Below are 21,995 nucleotides of genomic sequence, written 5' to 3'. Positions count from 1 at the left end.
CTAGTTGTACATCTTCTTTTGCCAAACAGCTCTAGTCAATCAGCTAGCTACACAGCTATCAGCTTTCAGCTACAATTTCACAGCTTTCAGCTAGCTTGACAGCTTTCAGCTATAATCTCGCAGCTTTCAGCTAGTTTTGCCAAACAGAGCCAAAATATACTAATCTGACAAAAAAAAAAAATACCAACATGTTACTAAGCCTTTACAAAATATAACAATCTAGCCATTTTGTCCATTTCAAGAAATAACACGCAGCTTATAACAGAAGCCACTCTTCCTTTTTAACGATTCACACATTCCCCAAAACTTGGCGCTCTTTCAATATTGTTTTGAAAGACCCCCACCCCCTCTTCTTCAATCTCTCTCTCTCTCTCTCTCTCTCTCTCTTCGCCATGGCGGCCCAGCTTCAGAAGAAGCAGAAACTGGTAGAGGAACAGCAACAAGAAGGCGAGGATATGCAACACGGTCCTTTCCCCATTGAACAGCTTCAGGTAGCATTCGAAACCCTAAATTTCCGATTGTCCCTTTGGCCAAATCCCGTCAAGATCCGATTTTTCTTAGGTTTTGACGCGGATAGCTCATTATTTAGATCTGGGCATCTTTTAATTTTCCCTCAGGAATTAAATTGAACCCTCATTTGGGTAATGAGGGAACTAGGGTTTTAGCTTGATTTGAGGTAATTTTTTTTGTCAAGATTCGTCATTTATTGGTCTTTTAGCTTCTATTGTTCTTATCTGGAAATGGGTATCTTTCAATTTCACTATTGGTTTTTGCCCTTATTTGTTGAGAGGACTTGTCAATATCTTGCGGATTTCATCCCCCATTATCAAATGTTGCCAAGTTTGATTCTTTCTTAGATTTTAATCCACTTAATTGTTCAACAGAAAGTGAGTATCATCCACAATTTCCTCTAGCCTTTTGTTAATTCAACAACATGATATCAAGATTTTTCATCTCTTGGTGTTGCCTTCAAATATTTACTGTGGTAAATAGGTATAATGCATTTGGTTAAAAGTTCGGTTATTTTTAATGAAAAGAGACATTTGTTAGAAGGGTATGCAAGGGTTTATATTAATATTTTCTGTAGTTATATGTTATGCGAATTTGTTTTTTTGGTCCTTATACACATTATATTTGCTATTTTTGCCTGTTTTGACCATTCATTATGGGTCACAGTTTATTCCAATTGGGATACTAAAAGTGAATTTTCCTCATATAACAAGAAACTACTCCTTTCAGTCCTCTGTCCCAAGAAGAATTCACCAAGACGCATAGTACAAAGTATAGTGACATTTGATGGTAGTTAAGATTTTACCATGATGTGCTTAGCATGCTTTCACGTTCTTGTGCAAGTTTGAGGTTTAAGTCTGTATTATCTGCAAGCATTTATTGCAGATAGGTTACCCTTTTCCATATATAATGAGATAAGCAACTCTCTGCAAATAGAGCTGCATTTCTTAGTGACATGCTAAAGCTTGTTAGTAGTGCAGTCTAAATCTTAATAGCACATGATAATGCTTCTAGATCCTATTCAAAATTCTAATTTCGATGATTTTATCATTTCCCTATCAAGGCTTCTGGTATAGCTGCTCTTGATGTTAAAAAGCTGAAAGATTCTGGTCTTTGCACTGTGGAATCTGTTGCATATTCACCAAGAAAAGATCTTCTTCAAATCAAAGGAATTAGTGAGGCCAAAGTCGACAAAATCATCGAAGCAGGCATGCCATCTTTTCTTATTTCATATTAATCATAGTTATGTGTTTCTTTATCTGAAGAGATTACTGTCCTCTATACTTCCATAAAACATTCCATTTACACTGATCATCTACAGCCTCAAAGCTTGTTCCCTTGGGTTTTACCAGTGCTAGCCAACTTCATGCACAAAGGCTTGAAATCATCCAAATCACATCTGGGTCTAGAGAACTTGACAAGATTTTGGATGGTAATTTCTTCTTATATTTATCTCAAGGAAAAAAGAATACTTAAAAAGCCATTTTGTTAGTAAGATTCTATTTGTTAACTTTGTAAATATTTCCGTGGGCAGGAGGGATTGAAACTGGATCTATTACTGAAATATATGGTGAATTTCGTTCGGGAAAGACTCAGTTGTGTCATACTCTATGTGTCACTTGTCAGGTAAGAACTAGTGCTTTAAAACACGATCTTCAATGATAAAACGGTTATTAGAATTTAAGTATGTATTTAGTAATGGTGCATAGATATCTATTAGCGTCTCATAACCCATTGTTTATACCTATTGGAAATGCAATATTATAATTCATGATTGAGAACAAAGTTGAAAGAGGCTCTAGTTAATGCATGATCAAGTTTTTTAGTTTCCCTAAATTTGCATTTGCCTGCTTTAGTTATGAGACTTTTCAACATCCACATGCAATTCTTTAAAATGTTGTTTCCAAACAAAATATTCTTCTATATCTCAGCTTCCATTGGATCAAGGTGGTGGTGAAGGGAAAGCCTTGTATATTGATGCAGAGGGCACTTTCAGGCCACAAAGACTCTTACAGATTGCAGATAGGTAACTATCCTACAAACAAAGGTATATTAAAATCTTTATACACTTCGTTCATGGCAGTTAACTTCAGGTATGCTCAAAATTCAGGTTTGGACTTAATGGCGAAGATGTTTTGGAGAATGTTGCTTATGCTCGAGCATATAATACTGATCATCAATCTAGGCTTTTGCTGGAAGCAGCTTCGATGATGGTTGAGGCCAGGTATTTGCAGTTTTAAATCTTGTACATTATTTGCTTTATGTACTCATTTTGTTAACAGCACAATTCTCTTCCTCATACAGAATCAACAAAGATTTCTCCTACTTTTAGCAGTCACATAGAACACAACTTAAAGCATCTCATGCAATAAAATTGGCAATGTCCTCATGACTTGTGATTTTTTGTAATTGTGCGGAATCAAAAGTCTATAAAATCATCAAAATGCACTCGGTAGTCTAATTTTTAACCTTTGTCTACTGTTTCACTAATATGTTTATGTATTTTTTTACTTATGTTCACAAGTTGAAATAAGTGTTCATGTACTTCGGCAAATGCAAGAATGCATCAATGCTTATTGCTTAATCATCAGTATCATTTTTATGGTTAAGTCTAAGACATCCTTGTAACTAGAATTTGTCTCTTGCAGGTTTGCTCTCATGATAGTGGACAGTGCTACAGCTCTTTACCGAACCGATTTTTCTGGGAGAGGAGAACTGTCAGCAAGACAAATGCATCTAGCAAAGTTCTTGAGGAGTCTCCAGAAGTTAGCTGACGAGGTGCTCTCTAGTGCCTCTAGCACTTTGTTTTGATCTCAGGCAATTTTATTGCTCCTATTGTCTGAAATGCAAGTCCCACATCTCTATTTAGAGTCATCACCTATTTACTCTAGGATTAATTGCACTTCCTATAGCGTCCCTGACCTTGCACTTAAATGTTCAATAGTTTCAAACCGAACAAAAAATAACGTAAAGTATCTAGGTATTAGAGAATGCCCCATAGTTAAAAAAAACCCAGACGGCATTATCTTTTCTCTATGTCACATAGCAGAGCGTACTAAAGTAAAACTCTTAGAAACTTTGTGGTATTTAAGTGAGACCATTTACAAACTTTGGGGCATTTATATGCAACATTGGGTAAGCAAGAGGGCACCAACTTGCAACATTTTAAAACTTTAGGTTATCTGCAATATTTAAATAATTCGGGGTATTTTTTTGTTTGGTTTGAAAAAAGAGGTCACTTGAGTGCAAGGTTGGGGAAACTATAGAGCATTTAAGTGCAATTAAGCCTTTACTCTATTATTTTCATTTAAATTTCTTGAAGTTGATAATGAGGTCTGAGTACAAGGAAAGTTTAGAAAGATAAACCAATGTGATTGAAATCTGTGTCATTTTTTTAATTCTATATTTGTTGATTCATTTTGTTTTGTGTAATTGATGGATATAGTTTGGTGTCGCCGTAGTCATCACGAATCAAGTTGTTGCTCAAGTCGATGGCTCTGCAATGTTTGCTGGCCCACAAATCAAACCTATCGGTGGAAATATCATGGCACATGCATCCACTACAAGGTTCCTTTTTGAGCAAATTGAGTTTAAGATCTCTCACTATCTAAATTACTGCTTCTGTTCTTATTTATTTATTTTGTCTTTGTATAGGCTGGCACTTCGAAAGGGTAGGGGAGAGGAGAGGATTTGTAAAGTAATAAGTTCTCCGTGCTTGGCTGAAGCTGATGCACGATTTCAAATTTCTGCTGAAGGAGTTACAGATGTAAAGGACTAATGGTTGTCGAATTGATTGTACGTTCAAGATGTTGCTATCTTTGTGCCATCATCTTCATCAACAGATGCTAGTAGATATAATCTATTCTAGTTGCTCATATGCATGGCTGCAGTTCATAATTGTGAAAAATAGTTTTCTTGTGCCATAGTATAAGAGTATCCTTCCTTTCTTCCTGTAATTTGTTTCTAGAGGCACAGTCAGATCATCAATGATTGTTTCCATTTCTTTTTTCGTCTTTGAATGAAATGATAGCCAAGTGATTTTGACTAACATCAATGGCACACATTTGTTAGGTGCTTTCTTTTCTTTTCGTTAGCAATGAAACTTGTAGCTCTTGTTGGTTGTTGCTGTTGGAGTGGGTTTTTTGACTTAATGGTCTGTGCATGTCTGGATGATTATTGAAGAAACTATCTTTATGTTTCCCTGCTTGTATATCTTTAAAGAATCACCAAAAGTTTTCTTTGCGATTTGAAGCTTATCGTTTCTTCAATTTACATTAAAGCCAGTTTTTATTCATCAAATAAGATTGAGGGGGTTCACGATGTGCTCATCACCAGAATCCTAGCATTAGTAGTACTGGTTGTTCGTCTTAAACAGTTCAATCATATTGATCACAACTTCAACAGGACTTAACAGAATTTCAACAGGACTGAACTTAGTTTGAGCCGGTATAAATACAGCACGATACGTAGAAGATACGGATGTCATGTTGGAAGTTCCTTAAAACTTCTAGAGTGATTCACTCACAAAATCACAAAGCTAAGAACTAAATGGAGCATTAACAAAGATGCCCCAATACACACATGACACCCACAAACTCTAATAAGGACATCAAATGCAAAAGATCAAGACACGGCAAAAGGTAAAGCTTATCAAATACAGATGCTGCCCCACGAGCCACTAGCTAGCAGCACATAATCAAAACATAACAAAATGGGAGATCAGCTGAAGCAATAAAATAAACTTAATATTATCAACACTCCTTCCAAGCTGCATCCATTAGGTCTGGGAGATATATAGATAGATTGAAGAAATCACAGAATCCTACTTACATATAGCGGAACCCCATATATATTCGCTTCCAAAGCGAAGTGGTCCTTTTCTCATTGGTGGGCAATCTTATAGATTCACTGACTGCATAAACTTTTCAAAAAATTCCACTCATGAACCATAAATAATCCTTATCTTATCGGCAAATAAGCAGACGAATCAGATTTAAACAAGAGTAGCCGTGGTGAAAAAACAAAAATGTACAAATCTAATGGTTGGAAATCTTACAGCAATTGAATTGATCTCAGATATTTGAAATTACAACATGTAATTATCAATTGTACTTCTAGAGTTTTTGAAAATAATGAAGAACTACAACATTACATCTCATACTGAAATCTCCATCCTAGGCTCAAAGCAAAACGCAGACATGAATCCTTTAGCCTTCCCGTTCACAAAACACTTTGGCAGCTCAACCCACGCGTTATCAACCAGATCGCACATCACATAACTATTACACTCAGATGAGCTGATGCATATCAGTATTGAATCTGCACAACCAACACAGTTTATATCAGCCTTCTTCCCACAAAATTCATGAGACATGGACACTGGCATTGCTGTTACTTGTATCCACAACTTCTCCTCTTTCAAGAATTTCCAGATTCTGAGGCTCGTCGTCTCTAAGAAATCTGAGAGCATAACAACCAACATTTCTCCGTTGCACTCCACCAAATCTATTGAGTATTCAAAGTTTATGGGCAAAAGCCTCGGGTACTCAATATAGGTCTTCTGAGTGAGATTACAGGATACAATTGTGCCTGAATGGCCAAGGAAATAGATAATCTCTTCACCATTTCCTTCTACAATGAGAACCGATGAGTATTGCTTTGATGGGCTCCTTTGAATGTTAGTGGACACAACATCCCCAGCTTTGCTAAGGAAATAGATAGTCTCAGGCTCATCTATATCATTGGATTCCGACAAATTCCCATCGGTTTTTCTCAATGCAAATTCATCCTCCCACTGGTTTTTCTTCGAATCGAATATTCCAACACTGAGGTTTGGAAATTCACCCAATACTAGTACAATTTTGTACAGCGAGGGATCTTTATTGGAGGAATTCATGGCGATGGCATGGAGATTTTGGCTACTAGGGGCTAATGGGATTTCTTTGCAGTCACCAGTGACTGGATTGTACACAATAAATTGGCCAGAGGGTGAACGAAAACAAACTAAACCCCCCGATGAAGCCACTGGAATTGATTTTGAGAATTGGGTTTGATTAAGGAAATTGGGGTGATTGAGATTTTTCCAGTTTCCTTCGCTGGTATCGAATATGATAGATTGGGTAAAGCTTTGTTCGACCATAAGAAACCAAGGGTCTCTACATTGAATCCCAGAGCAAGCTCGAAGAAATGTCGGTGAGGATGAAATTGTGCTCCATTTTCTGCAGACCGATCGGAGGCGGAAGAAGCTTGAAGGAGGGAGACGAGAGAGGATTCTCTCGAGAAGATCTTGGTTTAGTTCACTGAGAGGGAAAGGTGAAATGATGGATTGAGATTCTTCTGATGGTTTTCTCTTGAGAGATTTTGCCGAAACCGTGTTCATATTGTTTGAGAAAAGGGACCTGCAGAGGGGAAGGAATGATTGGTTAATGAGTAATACAGGCACACTTATACATCAAGAATCAATGCTGATAAAAAAGAGGAAAAAAAAAGATAAAAAGCTTGAAGAAGACAACTTTGATGCTTATACTGTGGGGTTACTGTAAATACCAATTAAAATGAGAAAGAAGAACAATTTCAGTTAACCTACTCGGCCGCAACACTAAAAACCGTCAGAAAAATGGGCACTAGAATCCGAAAAGGCTCTCAAAGAGCAATTGAGGGAGGAACTAAGAACAAGGATAGTAATTAAAAGAAGTATTCAAAGCATCAAAGTTACAATCTTTCTACTACAATTATATGAAAAAAGAAGCAAGTACTAAATAACTAAGAATGCATCTGTAGTTTGAGGCTTCCATTACCCTATTGAACCCATGAAACCATCAAAAAAATCACTTTTTTGATCTTTAATTTCAAGACCCACCAACTCAAAATGGTTATAGAGATCACATCTTTCAAATGGGCATCTCTAATTTCTTCAGAGTCTTCATAGAACACACTGGGAAGCACAAAACCACCGACCAAACCATCAAAAAATACAAAAATTTCACTGCAAGAGCAAGTGAAGAGAAGAACAAAGAAGGCACTGTTGTCTCTAGAAAGAGAGAGAGAGAGAGAGAGAGAGAGAGAGAGAGAGAGACTTTTTGTTTTGCGTTGACACGGAGAAAGAAGAACAGGGGGAAAAAGCTAATAAATAGAAGTGCTGAGGCACAACAGAGCTCATGAGAGAGAAAGCCAGTGAGAGAGAGATGCATGTGACAGGCTGCTGACACTGACAACCATTGGTAACTTAAAAAAAAACTCTTTTTTTCTTTTTAGTTTGGGAGGTGCCTCAGTGACCAAAAAACATGGGATCCTACATGAGATATGGGAAGTATCGGCTCCCTGTTCCATGATATACTGTTTAAAAACATGAGATCTTACATGAGACGAGTGAGGTGTCGGCTCCCTGTCCCATGATGTACTGTTAAACAGTGCATCATAGGACATTGAGCAGATACACATCACATGTCCTATGTAAGGTCTCATGTTTTTGGATCCCTAAGATATTTTTTTATAACTTTAATTAATTTTAATTATAGCTCATAATATGGTGTATGTCGGTATTTTTTTCCCCGAAGTGGAGGAAGAGGTATTATCCACGCATATTGCAGGTGATTTAATTGATCCCAATTTTTGTTGGTTTACATTTTTATTGAGTACGATTTTTTTTATAGCCTCCCGCCCAGACGATGCGGAAAATTCCGAGTCATTGATTGTCAAATATAAAATAAAATAGATATTTCATTGTCCGCGTTATTTTTAGTTTCCTAGAAATTACTCGTTTTGTCACAAGCTTAAAAAATTGTTATTGCAGAAAAATGTAAAAGAAACTCCCCATAAGAGTAGCAAATGCCATGAAAAGATTCAATTATTAAGTACCTTTCTTAAAATGAAGATTTTGCTCTGCGATCAATTATAATCAATAATTCATTTTCACTATAGATAATTGAATTATTAGCGACATCATTCATCAAATTATTTTCCCGGCCAAAAAGTTGAGTCATCCTCTATTATTTACATCTCATGCTTTCTAAGATGAAATATTCAGCCAAAATCATTTCAAAGCTTCTAACCCTCGATCAACTTGAACCAACTTATTTCGACCATAATAATAATAAAATCTTCTCCATGGATCATACTTTTAAAATTCCTAATATATATATAGATACGAGTGCTATTCATTTGAAACCGTTAAAATTGATACGAGTGGATGAATGGTCAAACCACGACGGGTTCACCCCAAATTTGGTGTGTTGTGGTTTTAGAATATGTAGATCAAGTTTAACGGAGCGGATCATCCACAAAGCAGCTCAATCAAGTGATCATCAATGGCTAAGAAACTTAGTGGACGTCCACTTAAGTTGACACAAGTTTTTCTCTCTCTCTCTCTCTATATATATATATATATATATGGTTTTAGAATATGTAGATCAAGTTTAACGGAGCGGATCATCCACAAAGCAGCTCAATCAAGTGATCATCAATGGCTAAGAAACTTAGTGGACGTCCACTTAAGTTGACACAAGTTTTTCTCTCTCTCTCTTATATATATATATATATATACAGAGGATTTCTCATACGGATCACTTCGTACGCATTGAGGCTAATTCATCCGATTGTGGGTTTTTTCGCAAAAAAAACCGCTGATTGATTGTACCTCGTGACCGCTGTGGTTTTTAAAGGGCTGGGTTTTTTTGCAAAATGTCACCGATAAATCCCCTCTCGTGACACAAAATGGGTCTTTCTCTCTCCCCACGACAGCGATCTCCAGCTCACTCTCGTGACCCAAAATTTCAACCATTGAGATCCCAAATCCCTCCTCAGATCTTCAATCGGAGCTCCTCCTCCGTCTCCTACGAGGCATCCACAACATCGACGATCTTCAATCGGAGCTCCTCCTCCGTCTCCTACGAGGCATCCACAACATCGACGATCTTCAATCGGAGCTCCTCCTCCGTCTCCTACGAGATCCCCAATCACTGTCCTGAGATCTCCAGTCGGACCTCCCCCGCAGCATCCACAATGACGACGAGCTCGATCTCCAGATCCGCAGCTTCCAGATCCGCCAATCACTGTCCTGAGATCTCCAGTCGGACCTCCCCCGCGGCATCCACAACGACGATGAGCTCGATCTCCAGATCCGCAGCTTCCAGATCCGCCATCCCCAACTCAGGTTTTCCATTTCTCAGCTCAATCAAACTTATTAATTGAATTTTTGATTCTTCAAATTTTCGACCTGTAATATATATTTTCCCCCACTTTTTGTCAAATATATATATGAAATCTTTTGTTCAGGAATTAGCAAAATGAAGCAGGTTGGTGGTTTCTGTCACATTAACATTTTGATTGATTCATTTGATTTCATTATAGACCTTGCTTATACGGGGTAGATCATGTGACAGAGCTGAGAGACCAATTTGTATCAGTTATCCAATTTGTTTTGTTGATGAGCTCGTTTGAAATACAACACATGGGAATGATTTCTACTAGCCCCAAAATGGTATGACATCAAAGTTCATTGTTTTCTAGCAAAAATGGCCCGGCCAATTGTTATTGATTGTAGGGATTTTATTCAGTCGTGTGAGCAACCCCCCACAAATAGTTTCAGGAAATTTTATGCCAAAGAAAAAACTTTAATAGAATGAACCAAAAGGTCAAAATTTTCAGTCTGTTAATGCTGCTTTAGCTCAATCAAATGTGTCAAATGTGGGCTAACTGTTGTTCTTGCTTGTGTTGTTCCTATGTAATATTCGTGTTGGTAAATAGAAATGAAAGCAACTATGGGATAAAAATTTTGTTTACCCACCAATTTGGGGTATTTTCAGGTTATCCATGGCTAGAAAAAGTTTTTATGTTGTGAAGAGAGGACGACGATGTGGTATTTTTAATAATTGGGAGGAATGCAAATCTCAGGTAGATAAGTTCCCAAATGCCTCCTACAAAGGGTATGCAACATACGAAGAGGCTTTGATTGAATGGGAGAAGCACACACTCGCTCATGATTCAACATCCAGCTCGAGGCCTGTCCAAACATCTGTTTATGATCAAGAACAAAGATATCCAGTGAGCCATAATCTGGATGTGGACAAGGAAAAACTTGGGACAACTTCTATTTTCTCTATCTATGCTTTTGTATTAGGTTCATTGTTTACAATACTAGTATTTCTAGTATGTATCGTTGCGGTATTTGTTGGTTTCTTCATTGCAAAAAACATGTGATGTAATTTATGGTGTTGTATTTGTAGTATGTATCGTTGCCTTTTCCACTTGTGTGCATCTGGTGTTCATGTTTTAACTCTTTATACATGGAAAGCATTATCTTTCCTGTTATCTCTTGATAACTCTTGTTGTGTTATTATCATTTGACGTCAAAGACAAAAGGAACATGGAGCTAATTCTTTTATTTGCACTGTGAACGCAGTTAATAGCATCCTGTGTGTTCTTATTTGTTTCCATGTTTTGTGAAGATTGATTTTTTTTTAAGTTTCCTGAATGATTGTAGGTTGAACCTGTTTGAATCCAGCTGAGTGAATCAACCAGTTCTTGTGGTATTTTAGCATCAAAGTCTGCAGTTTATACAATTTTCTAGCTTTCGTAGTTTCTAGAGATATGTTTCTGATGTTTGGGACTAGATTATTTATTTGTTTATTATTATTATTATTGTTATGGGTTTGAGACACTAGCATTGTATGACTAGGTACTAATTTTTGTGATTGAGCTGCATTATTCAGTGTTTATAGGGCTCTACAAGGATTGAGCCAAACATTGATATCAATATATGTTTTCTATCCATTATGGTTTATGATGGTAGTCTCAAATCTGCTCTATAATCCTACATTGTTTTGTGTATTATCGCGAACTTTTTATCCACCGGTGAAGGTATTTGGAGAACCATGTTCATATAAACTGATTCATCAGGGAAACAAAGGAAGGATTGCTTTTGTGTGCATTTTCTTGCATAAACGAAGTGCTACGCTTTTTTCCCAAGTGTGGATAGACCCCCCAGAATGAGTTGTTTTAAAAAGTCCGCAAGTTCGCTTTGGGGATCTATCTGCACAAACTGAGCTGCAGGTGGTCTATCCGCATTTGGGCTAACAGTGAAGGTGGCCTATGCGCGGTGAACATAAAGGAAAAAACAACAGCTACTATTCATGTTCACAATAATTCAGTTCAGCTTTGGAGCCACAATATTCATGTTCACAATATCCGTGATTGGCCTACTTCAAAACATAAAACAGAAAACACAGCAGTTACTTTGTTATTACAGGCAAAAGTTAATGTTCAACATCACTTGAAAAACAGCAGTTACTTTGTTATGCAAAAGGCATATAACAGGTGAACTAAAGCAGCAGTAACAGACTGAAAAAGGCAAACAAGCAGATAATTAGTGTACTTGATCTTCTTCTTGGGCCTCAACTGCAAAACATCACGTCTGCAAATTTCCATTCTTGAATACAGTACCTGCAAGGGGCATGCAACAAGTATACATCAGATGTAATCAAAATAGTAGCATGTACAAGACCGTCTTCAATAAGTGTACATAGCCTTCAAAAAGAATATTGTTTTGATACCCTTAAACCCAACAAAGTTTATCTGTTAATTTAAAATTATTTGTTAGATTTGAGGAAGAATTGGAGCTTTTATGAGATATAAATTGCATTGCAAACATGTGATCGTTACGCTTCAACCAGGATACCTCTTATAGAGAATGACTTAAAGAGAAATACTTAATTAACACAGTGTACACATTGGGAATTCAGATATGGGCTCAAATGTCTGTTCTGTTTCTTGAATGCTGAACATGGCCAACACACGAAATTGGCATGAAGATACTCTTCATTCACAGATTCTTTAAGAACGTATGCTATTGCATGTACAACCTCTTCATTCACAGATTCTTAAAGATACAAACAATTACCAATAAGGAGGGATGTATACCTATGTATAACAAATTGCACGTATATAGTTTAATTTGAGACTATGAACCCTGATTTATTTCAGTTGTATATACCATTTATTTATATCTAGCACTTTGAAATAAAAACAAGGAGTGTACAAGATAACATACATTAAAACGACCTTTTGGTTCATTCTATTTGTGGGGGATTCCTCACACAACTGGAGATAAAGTATTTGTCGGATCTGGAGATAAAGTATTTGTAATCAAATTCTATTTGTGGTTCATTATAGAAGATAAAGTATTTGTCGGAAATAGGTAAAAAAAATTCAATTAATAAGTTTGATTGAGCTGAGAAATGGAAAACCTGAGTTGGGGATGGCGGATCTGGAAGCTGCGGATCTGGAGATCGAGCTCGAGCTGAGAAATGGAAAACCTGAGTTGGGGATGGCGGATCTGGAAGCTGCGGATCTGGAGATCGAGCTCGTCGTCATTGTGGATGCCGCGGGGGAGGTCCGACTGGAGATCTCAGGACAGTGATTGGGGATCTCGTAGGAGACGGAGGAGGAGCTCCGATTGAAGATCTGAGGAGGGATTTGGGATCTCAATGGTTGAAATTTTGGGTCACGAGAGTGAGCTGGAGATCGCTGTCGTGGGGAGAGAGAAAGACCCATTTTGTGTCACGAGAGGGGATTTATCAGTGACATTTTGCAAAAAAACCCAGCCCTTTAAAAACCGCAGCGGTCACGAGGTACGATCAATCAGCGGTTTTTTTTGCAAAAAAACCTACAATCGGATGAATTAGCCTCAATGCGTACGAAGTGATGCGTATGAGAAATCCTCTCTCTCTCTCTCTCTCTCTATATATATATATATAACTATTATAAGTTTATAACAAACTTAATTTTTTTGCATATAAATTTCTAGACCATTTAAAAAATTCAATCATATATCAGCAAAGTTCTATTCCCTACAAGACATAAGTTCATTATGATTAAATTTCACTTTAATTATTTGTATAAATATCTTTTACAAAGGTTATATATAGATTATTAATGTTTATGCTAAGTAGGTCTTATGATAGCCAGCTTTAACGTTGTTTAAAACATTTTCCGGTTTTGGTCCTCATCCTATGCGTTTATAATATCTATCCTATGTATTTATAACTAAACAAATCGCATGGACAAAGAAACATCATAGCGCATTTATCTTAAATTAAACAAGGATTTGACCTCGCCCTTGAAGAATCTCTTTTTGCACACCCTAATAATAATAAACAAAACAAAAAGCAACATGACATAATTCAGAACTCATGTATTCTTATAATCTTTTTCTTTATTATGATTGTTTTTAAAGTTATTTTCTTCTCTATAGCTTTTCTAGCATTGGAATTGGGTTCCAAAGATTAGTATCATCGTCAAACGTTAGGCTCAAATTCCCGTTAATTGCTCTCCGGGAACTGTACATATCTGCTAAGGATGAGCGGGTTTTGTGGGTTGTAAGCACCATGACTCATTAGTTTGATTAATAGCTAGTCAAATGCAGTAATTTTGGACTAATGACCTTGAGCAGTTCATAGTTTTGACCAACAGTGGCTTTGTTGGTATAGGTCATGGTCACGATAAAAATGGCATGGCGTGTAATTCTTTTCTAATGAAGTCTTCATTGGAACATTTATGGATAGGACAAATTTTGAAAAACGATCTTTTTTTTTAAATTTAATAGGCAAAACCGACCGTCTAACAAAAAAAGGGGCAAACTCGATTCTTTTTTCCACAGGACTACTAGTCCAGTGCAAAAAAAGGTCGATTTTCCAAATCAACTCACCCGACGCCCCCTCTTTCCCCCTCCCCTCTTCCTCAGCCCCTTCTCATCATCTCTCTCCCTGCTCCTCCCCATCACCCACTGAGCTCACCAGACCCGTGCCCAGCCTCCACCCATCGCGTGGTGGCGCGATGGTCCTGGTGGCTGACGGAGAGGCGATGAGGTGCTGAGTTGGGGCGATGACGAGCGGCGAGGAGATGGAGAGGGCAGAGGAGCCAAGCTGGGCGGAGGGGGAGGGGGCCGTGTGATGACAACGGTGCAGGCGTGGTGGTGTGGGAGAGGATATATATTCCTGATCGATCTGGAGGAGGCTTGGCGCGTGGCTGTTGGCGACTACAGTGAGGCTGGCCGGAGGAGCTCCGAGCTTTTCGCGGTTTGGACTGAGGGCAGGACGACAGGAAGGGGTAGGGCGACGCGTTGGCGAGCGAGGGCAGAGAGGCAGATTCTAAGGATTAGGGTGGTGGAGAGGCGGTGGCTGGCGAGTCGGGAGGTAAGGGAGGGTGGCTCATATTTTTTTTTGCAGCGATGGTGCGGGCTGGAGTGCAGGTGCGCGAGGAGGAGGCCTAGCGAGGGGTGGTGTCTGAGAGCGTGCGGACGGGGCATTGGTGACTATATGACGCAACCATGGTGAGAGGATCTTGCAGGTGGCCTGTTGAGCAGGGGTTATAGCAGCAGGTGACGAGCTTGGGGAATGAAGAGACGAGAGGTGTGTTCTGGGCGGCGGTTTAAGGGTGTTGTCGAGCGGGGATTCGGCGAGAGTGAATGGCAAGTTTGAGGAGGAGGGACGACAGAGAGAGATGGGGCTTGGCTGCTGGAGGAGGTTGAGGGGGTGGCCGGTTGGGCACGGGGTCTGCGTTAGAAAGCACCCTAATACCACTATGGAAAGAACCGTAGAGGGGGTGGGGGGGGTGAATAGGGTTTATGCTAATCTAATCTGATTTATGCTAATTTAAAACTAATTAACGATATATCCTAGCAAGAATGATATTCAACAAGATATGAGCAATGATATATATAAGTAACACAAGGGTAAACAAACTACTAAAGTGATAGGGCAATATAAACAACAAGCAATTGACAAAGACGATATAAATAATAAGCACGAATATAAAGGAACGCCAATGACATACGCAAACAAACGATATGATCACAGAGTTCGGTCCCCACGACCTACGTCTCCGCTCCTCACCTTGAGGAGATCTCTACTATCACAACTGGGTTTTCTACGCTCATCCGAATAACGTTTATACCTCATACTCGGTTTTCTAGCTCACCGAAAACTTTACAACCACTCACAATGTAAACACACTAACTACCACATCAAGTGTTGGTCTCTAGCCCGTGTCCCCCTCAAGTGTTAGGAATTACAACCTCTCTCTAGGCATTACCACCTACCCCACTCCTCTTGGGATGACCCCGTCTCTCACCATACACTCCTCTTGGTGTACTAGTGTAATACAAAGCGAACCTCACAATATTCGCTCTCAATACAATGGTTATTCTCTAAACAATGGGAGAACTCAATTAAGCACAACTCAAGGTTACAACCTCTCATACCCCAAATTATACTGTGTATGAAAATACTAAAAGCTCAAGTGGGTGTGTGTAACAATGAGATTTGATAAAACAAAATCAAACTAAACTCAATTTAAATCTAGTTTATGGAAATTATGAATAAAACAATAAATAGCTAGAAATAGAGTTTAGGAAAACTTCTCTATGATAACAAGAGAGAGGGAGAAGAGTTGAATGCTCAAACACCAATAGATAATCTCCATTTGCTCTTGTGAAAGTTTCTTCACAAACAAACTCTTGAAACAAACTTAAACAAAACTTAAACACTCTTTAAAACTTGTTTTAAAACCTTTCTTAGTTGATTTTTGGTCTGAGGTATGAGGGGTATTTATAGAGACCCCAAAACACAAGAAAAACAAATCAAAAAGACCAAAAACCCAAAACTAGAACAAGCTAAAAAAAACTAGCCGTTACAACATTAGTCGACTGACGGCTTTCATCAGCCGACTGATGAGCTGATCGTTAGAGGCGTTTTTCAACTCATCAGTTGACTGACAGACCTTATCAGTCGACTGATAACCTCATCAGTTGACCAAAATAAAACATAAACTTTTTGTTATTCCAGGCGATTTCTTCAGTCAACACATCAGTCGACTGATGTCATCAATCACTTACCAGTCGACTGATAACAGGTTATCAGCCTGTTTTAAATAGTAAAACTGATTTTTAAACTGTCTTTAAAATAGCAAACAAAATTTAAAAAAATATAAAACTTTAGGAAATGATTGTAGACATAATAATACACATGTTACAAAAATTAGTTTTTAAAAAACAGCTCCCAAATGAGAAATCTCTTTATTTTACAAAAATATCCAAAACATGAAAACTTGATAGGCATGAAATTTGACGTTTTGACATAAATCAAAATTTGAAATTATGTAAAATGATTTTATAGACTTGATAAAAAGTATAAACTATAGTTGTTAAGTCTATAAACCAAAAACATAATATTTTTTCAAATACAATAAAATATATATAAATGTATATGAATATATAATTGTTTCATATCTACATAACTAAACCAAAAACCAAAACTTGTATATATATAACTATATATAAATCCAAAACGTATATGTGTGTTGAGGTTAAAGTATCTAACCCACATAATATAAAACCTAAAACTAAATTACCCAAGCTTGAAGGTCTTCAATGAGCTCGACTTGGTAAACTGTGCGGATGAAACGGGATCTTGGATCTTTAACTTGAATGCAATGCTTCACTCCACAATTCCGCCAACTTTCATTAGATATGATCGTGAATGCTCGATTTCATCCATCCTTTAACATATTGTTTGTCTAGAATAAATACAAAATACAAACACTAGACAAACAACATTAGTTATAAATTATTTGTTAATCATCATCAAAATAAAAGACTCCAACACTGGTGAGGCTCGGCAGGTGATGGGAGGAGAGGGGAGAGAGATGAGGAGAAGTGGCTAAAGGAGAGGAGTGGGGGGGGGGGGGGGACATCGTGATGAGTTATTTGGAAAATCGATCCTTTTTTGCATGGGACCAGTAGTCCCGTGCAAAAAAGGGTCGATTTTGCCAATTTTTTTGTTAGACGGTTGGTTTTGCCTATTAAATTTGAAAAAAATATCGTTTTTCAAAATTTATCTTTATGGATAATATCTATATATTAATCTGTGACGCCCCTGGGTTCACACAAGGCTACAGTCCAAGGTGAAACCAAGAATGTCAAACCTGTCATGCATCACACCGTGCAATAACATATTTCACCATCACAATTAACATCTATCTAATAGAGTCAACAACAGGTGTAGGTACAAAAGTAAGTAAAAGACAATACAAGAAATACTGATGAAATGATAATAATCATATAAATATCTCATCATCCAACATACAGAAATACATAGTCAAGGTCTGAGTAGATAAACTGGAATACTTAACAAGTCTCAAATACAAATGTCTGACGAAAAGAAAATAAGGCACACAACCTTTACAACTTCTAGAACAATACTCTTAAATGTCTAAACAAAAATCTACTATGGAACTCCCAAAAGAAAATATATAACTAAATAGACGGCTGGAGCTAAAATGCCTCGCCATCAACCTGTGACTCTCCGGGCTCCTGGCTCGTTACCTGAAAGGGGGAGGGACAACGAGCGTCAAAGCGCTAGCGAGTAACATCACAACCAACCCCAAGGGAACAGGGCTCGTTGTATAAGAAAATACAGATAATACGTAATAGATCTAAAATCATTGATCTAACTAAAGAGGATTTTAGTACTTAGAAACTTACAACACGAGCATAGGTACGTCGAGCGAAATAATCCAAACAAGGAAACCCTCATGTATATACCTTATATCTCAAATTATAAGTCCCTAAACACAAAACCCGAGGTTCTAGTACAGTAACAATAATAAAAGAAATACAACAAATACCAGAGCATAAATACAGTGCTGTGTCATAGCCAACATGAGTATCATGTTATTACTTACATGAATATCATATCAAAATCTACATAAGTGTCATGTCATAAACTCCTGTGAGAAAATCATATTCAGGGTCAAGAAAATATGTCCGATACAGGAACTATATACTGTGGTTTTCAAACTCTTGAAATAAGTGGCAAATATCCAACACGAGGACTAAAATGGATTATAGTCCAACACGAGGACTTCTATGGATTATAATCCAACACGAGGACTTCTATGAATTATAGTCCAACACGAGGACTGTGCAATTGTGAAAATGTCGCAGAGATACATAGTGAAATCTACTTATGCCAAGTCATACTCAAATCAGTGTATAAATCCCCAATTGGTACCCTCAGGTCATCTATCGTGCATGTATACATAGCAAGACTAAAAACCAGAGCCAGATAATCCAGGCAAACTCGCGAACATGAGTAAAAATACAGAACAAGGCATTTTACGACAGACTGTGCGGCGGTCGACCGCACCGGTCGACCGCGCTCTGATACGCGCCTGGCGGTCGACCGCTGCGGCATCACGGTCGACCACGCAGAGCGTCGCGGTCGACCGGGGCGGTCGACCGCAGACGATTACTGCCCCTTCTGCGAGCCCAGCGGTCGACCGCCACGGTCGATTGCCAAGCAGACAGAAACCCAAATCTGGGTTTCTGTCATCTTCAAAACCTGAAACAAAAATTTTGATTTCCACGATAACAAAATTTCAACGCCTCTAAAATCATACAGTAGAAAAACAATGAATTTTAAGCATGTAAACTACATCTCCAATATTCTAAATACATGAGAAACATATTAAAAACGTTTTAATAACAGTAAATCATGATTTAACTCTTGTTTAAGCAATTTTAGATCTAGATCTTCACTAAACAGAAAATTTGTGAACTTTTATAAACTGAAACCTTTGATTCTTGCAATCCATATTATAGAGAACTTAATTTTATACGAAAATACCTTTTGGGCTTATCAAAACTCATGAAAAATCAATAGAAAATTTGTAGAAAATATGGGTGAAGGATTGGGCGAGATGATACTCACCTTAGGTGCTGCCGAATCCCCTGGAGATGATCCTCCTTCAACCTGAGCTGCGAAATCCCACTGCAACCCTTCGAATCTTCCCAAAAACGTCAACCGAGCTAGGGTTTAGAGAGGGGAGAAAGAAGGGGGCTAGAGTTTTGGATCTCAGATGAAGAGAGGTCCTCTTGGGTTTGATTAGTATATATACTAATACCATAACCCGACCCGAAACCCAATAAGACCCAAACTACCCGTTAAAACCCAGACCCAGAAAAGTCTCTGTCCGTTGCGCGGTCGACCGTCACGGTCGACCGCACAACAGGAAAAGAGTTCCTGTTGTTGCTGGACTATCCATCTGATTTCTCTCACATATAAACACCTGTTGGGTTCCCGAATACTGATAAACACATTCATCTTATATATATATGATTATTTATCACAAAAGAAATATTTATTACTATTAATTCACACATTTTCATTATAAAAATTTTAGGGTTTTACATAATCGATGTAAATTTTAAAATTTTAAAAGTTAAGTATTGGTATCTAATTATTTTTGAGTAATTAATAATTGTTTAAATGTATGGTTTTTCTTGGTAACCATTCACCACATATTTCTTGTTCTAGAATCCTTTCTGCTACTGTAAATTTCCACCCTTGATCATCTCTATTTTCTCACTATTTTGAATAAATACTTCTATTGACAGCTGAGATACATAATTATATGATAGAGATTTTGTCTGTAAGGGCACACCTCACAATCAGTAAATTTGATTTGTCTTAGGAATGCAATGGTGTAGGTGTCAATTTATGATCCTTATGCTAATATGTGTTAGGAAGTAGTCTGTACAAGAGCTATTTTTTGAGTAATAACAAACTCTCATTTGATACTAATATTTGTTTGAGATGATATAGTACATGTGAAAACATGCATACGAGTGTTATGAGGTAAAACGACACAAAAAACCAGCATTTATGCTGATTTCAGCCTTAGAACCATTGATGGTATACAATGAACCATTAATGGTCAAGGCTCATCGGTGGTCTACAATGAACAATCGTAGAAACTTCAGAAAGATGATTTCGAACCATTGATGGTCTATAGTGAACCATCGACGGTCACCACACACCATCGACGGTGTACAATGATCAATTACAAATTTTTAGAAACTCAAAATTAAACCATCAATGATCTATAAGAACCCATTGATCGTGCTTAGGGAACCATTGATGGTGGTGAGGAACCATCGATGGTGATGACGGATTTTGGTAGGTTTGAAGTGTTAATCACAACCGTTCGTCGATCCCTTTCATCTCAAACTTCCACTATGATTTGGATATTTCTTTTCTAATCTATGAGAGGCTATATAAGATTGAAAGAGATGATTTTTGGAGGGAGTTCTCAGGTTAAAAAAAAGAAATCTTAAAGAGAGAAAATTCTATGTTTAAGAGAAGAAAATTCATTGGTTATTTGAACCATATGAGCCTCAACAAACTCTTTCTTGTTATGATCAATAACATTAGATCGTCTTAGCGAGAGGAGTTGCCCTTGGAAGAAAGATCTACATCGTTCTTCATCGACCTTAGTTTTAATATTTTAAAGAACGGTTTGCTAATCAATAAGGCTACAAGATCTTTCTATTTTTGTACTTAAACTATTTTTGATAGTTTATTTCAAACTTATTTTATGGTGTACTTAAGCTAATGAATGATTTAGGGTTTGGATTAGCTAGGGCTAGGTGCTACTTGCTGTGTAGATTTGGGTTAGACGATTTCTTTGGGGTAGATTTCAGGATGCTGTCTTTATAAGCCTACTGAATTAGGTTGTAACTCATGAGAACTCTTGGCATAGTGAGGAAGCACCTTCATGAGAAGGAAGAGTGACGTAGGATTATTATCCGAACCACTATAAAAATCTAGCATTTTCCTTTGTTGATTTTTGGTTTAGTTGGTTGCTTTTAATTTCTTATATTTTCACTGCATATCTATGTTTTAGTAAAAAAAACTATAGCAAACCTATTCACCCCCTTCTAGGCATTCATTTTAGATCCAACAAATAATATCAGAGTCTCGATCATTACTCATTTTTAGGATTTACAACCTAGGGTACAGATGTTTAGTTTGATCGTTTTAACGACTTTTCTTAAGGGACACATTGTGAACCGAACCCCACTTTTCGATGAGACAAACTACATCTATTGAAAATCACATATGAGAGTTCTTTTTATTATTCACCGATTATGACGTTTGGTGTAGTGTAGAGAATGACTATAGTGAACCCACTACCATTATAGAAGAGGTCACTGTTGTTACTCCTAGAGATAAGTGGATCACTTAGGACAAAAAGATTTATTTTTTGAATACTAAAGCTATGAATGCACTTTATTGTTCCTTAATTGCTAAAGAATTTAATCTTATTTTAGATTGTACTACTATGCAAAAAATCTAAAAAACTCTAGAAGTTACACACAAGGGAACTTCACAGGTGAAAGAGGCAAAACTTATAATGCTTGTTAGTAAGTATGAAATTTTAAGATTGTAGGCGTCAAAAAATGCTTACAGACATCCAAATACCACTCAAGATAACATAGAAGAACAATATACACATCACCAAGCAACACATGGCGGCGCGGCAGGACATGGTGCCGCAGCTAAGGCGCGGCAGGACATGGTGCCGCGGCTAAGGCGCGGCAGACCAAGGTGCCGCGGCTATGCAACCTATGGTGCCGCGGCCATTACAAG

General features: G+C 37.7%; 2 protein-coding genes and 2 long non-coding RNA genes across 5 annotated transcripts; 2 read left to right on the top strand and 2 right to left on the bottom strand.

The window, feature by feature from the left end:
• LOC109848628 (DNA repair protein RAD51 homolog) lies at positions 283-4,633 on the top strand. The gene is made up of 9 exons (XM_020418237.1): positions 283-491; positions 1,574-1,718; positions 1,832-1,942; positions 2,045-2,136; positions 2,442-2,536; positions 2,621-2,734; positions 3,159-3,288; positions 3,956-4,077; positions 4,165-4,633. The coding sequence occupies exons 1-9, from the start codon at positions 393-395 to the stop codon at positions 4,286-4,288; spliced, it is 1,032 nt and encodes a 343-aa protein (XP_020273826.1). The 5' UTR covers positions 283-392; the 3' UTR covers positions 4,289-4,633.
• On the bottom strand, positions 5,524-7,631 carry LOC109850294 (F-box only protein 13-like). Its single transcript, XM_020420275.1, has 2 exons — positions 7,308-7,631; positions 5,524-6,908 (listed from the first exon to the last, which is right to left on the bottom strand). Exons 1-2 carry the CDS (start codon positions 7,319-7,321, stop codon positions 5,666-5,668), a joined length of 1,257 nt encoding a protein of 418 aa, XP_020275864.1. The 5' UTR covers positions 7,322-7,631; the 3' UTR covers positions 5,524-5,665.
• LOC109851053 lies at positions 9,358-10,818 on the top strand. The gene is made up of 2 exons (XR_002249656.1): positions 9,358-9,661; positions 10,314-10,818. It is a non-coding gene; the product is annotated as an uncharacterized LOC109851053 (long non-coding RNA).
• LOC109850003 lies at positions 11,719-13,073 on the bottom strand. Of its 2 annotated transcripts, none has more exons than XR_002249299.1 (2): positions 12,822-13,073; positions 11,719-11,949 (listed from the first exon to the last, which is right to left on the bottom strand). It is a non-coding gene; the product is annotated as an uncharacterized LOC109850003 (long non-coding RNA). The 2 variants fall into 2 exon arrangements; XR_002249298.1 differs by lacking the exon at positions 12,822-13,073 and adding an exon at positions 12,753-12,803.

The sequence above is a fragment of the Asparagus officinalis genome, chromosome 7 (genome assembly GCF_001876935.1).
Source record: "Asparagus officinalis chromosome 7, Aspof.V1, whole genome shotgun sequence".
In the NCBI taxonomy this organism is placed as follows: Eukaryota; Viridiplantae; Streptophyta; class Magnoliopsida; order Asparagales; family Asparagaceae; genus Asparagus; species Asparagus officinalis.
This window is presented reverse-complemented; position numbering and strand designations above follow the sequence as displayed.

Coding starts and splice junctions, on each gene's coding strand:
- LOC109848628 (XM_020418237.1), top strand. CDS start 393: ATGGCGGCCCAGCTTCAGAAGAAGCAGAAACTGGTAGAGGAACAGCAA. Junction 1,943..2,044: donor ACTTGACAAGATTTTGGATG/GTAATTTCTTCT, acceptor TTCCGTGGGCAG/GAGGGATTGAAACTGGATCT. Junction 2,537..2,620: donor CTCTTACAGATTGCAGATAG/GTAACTATCCTA, acceptor CTCAAAATTCAG/GTTTGGACTTAATGGCGAAG.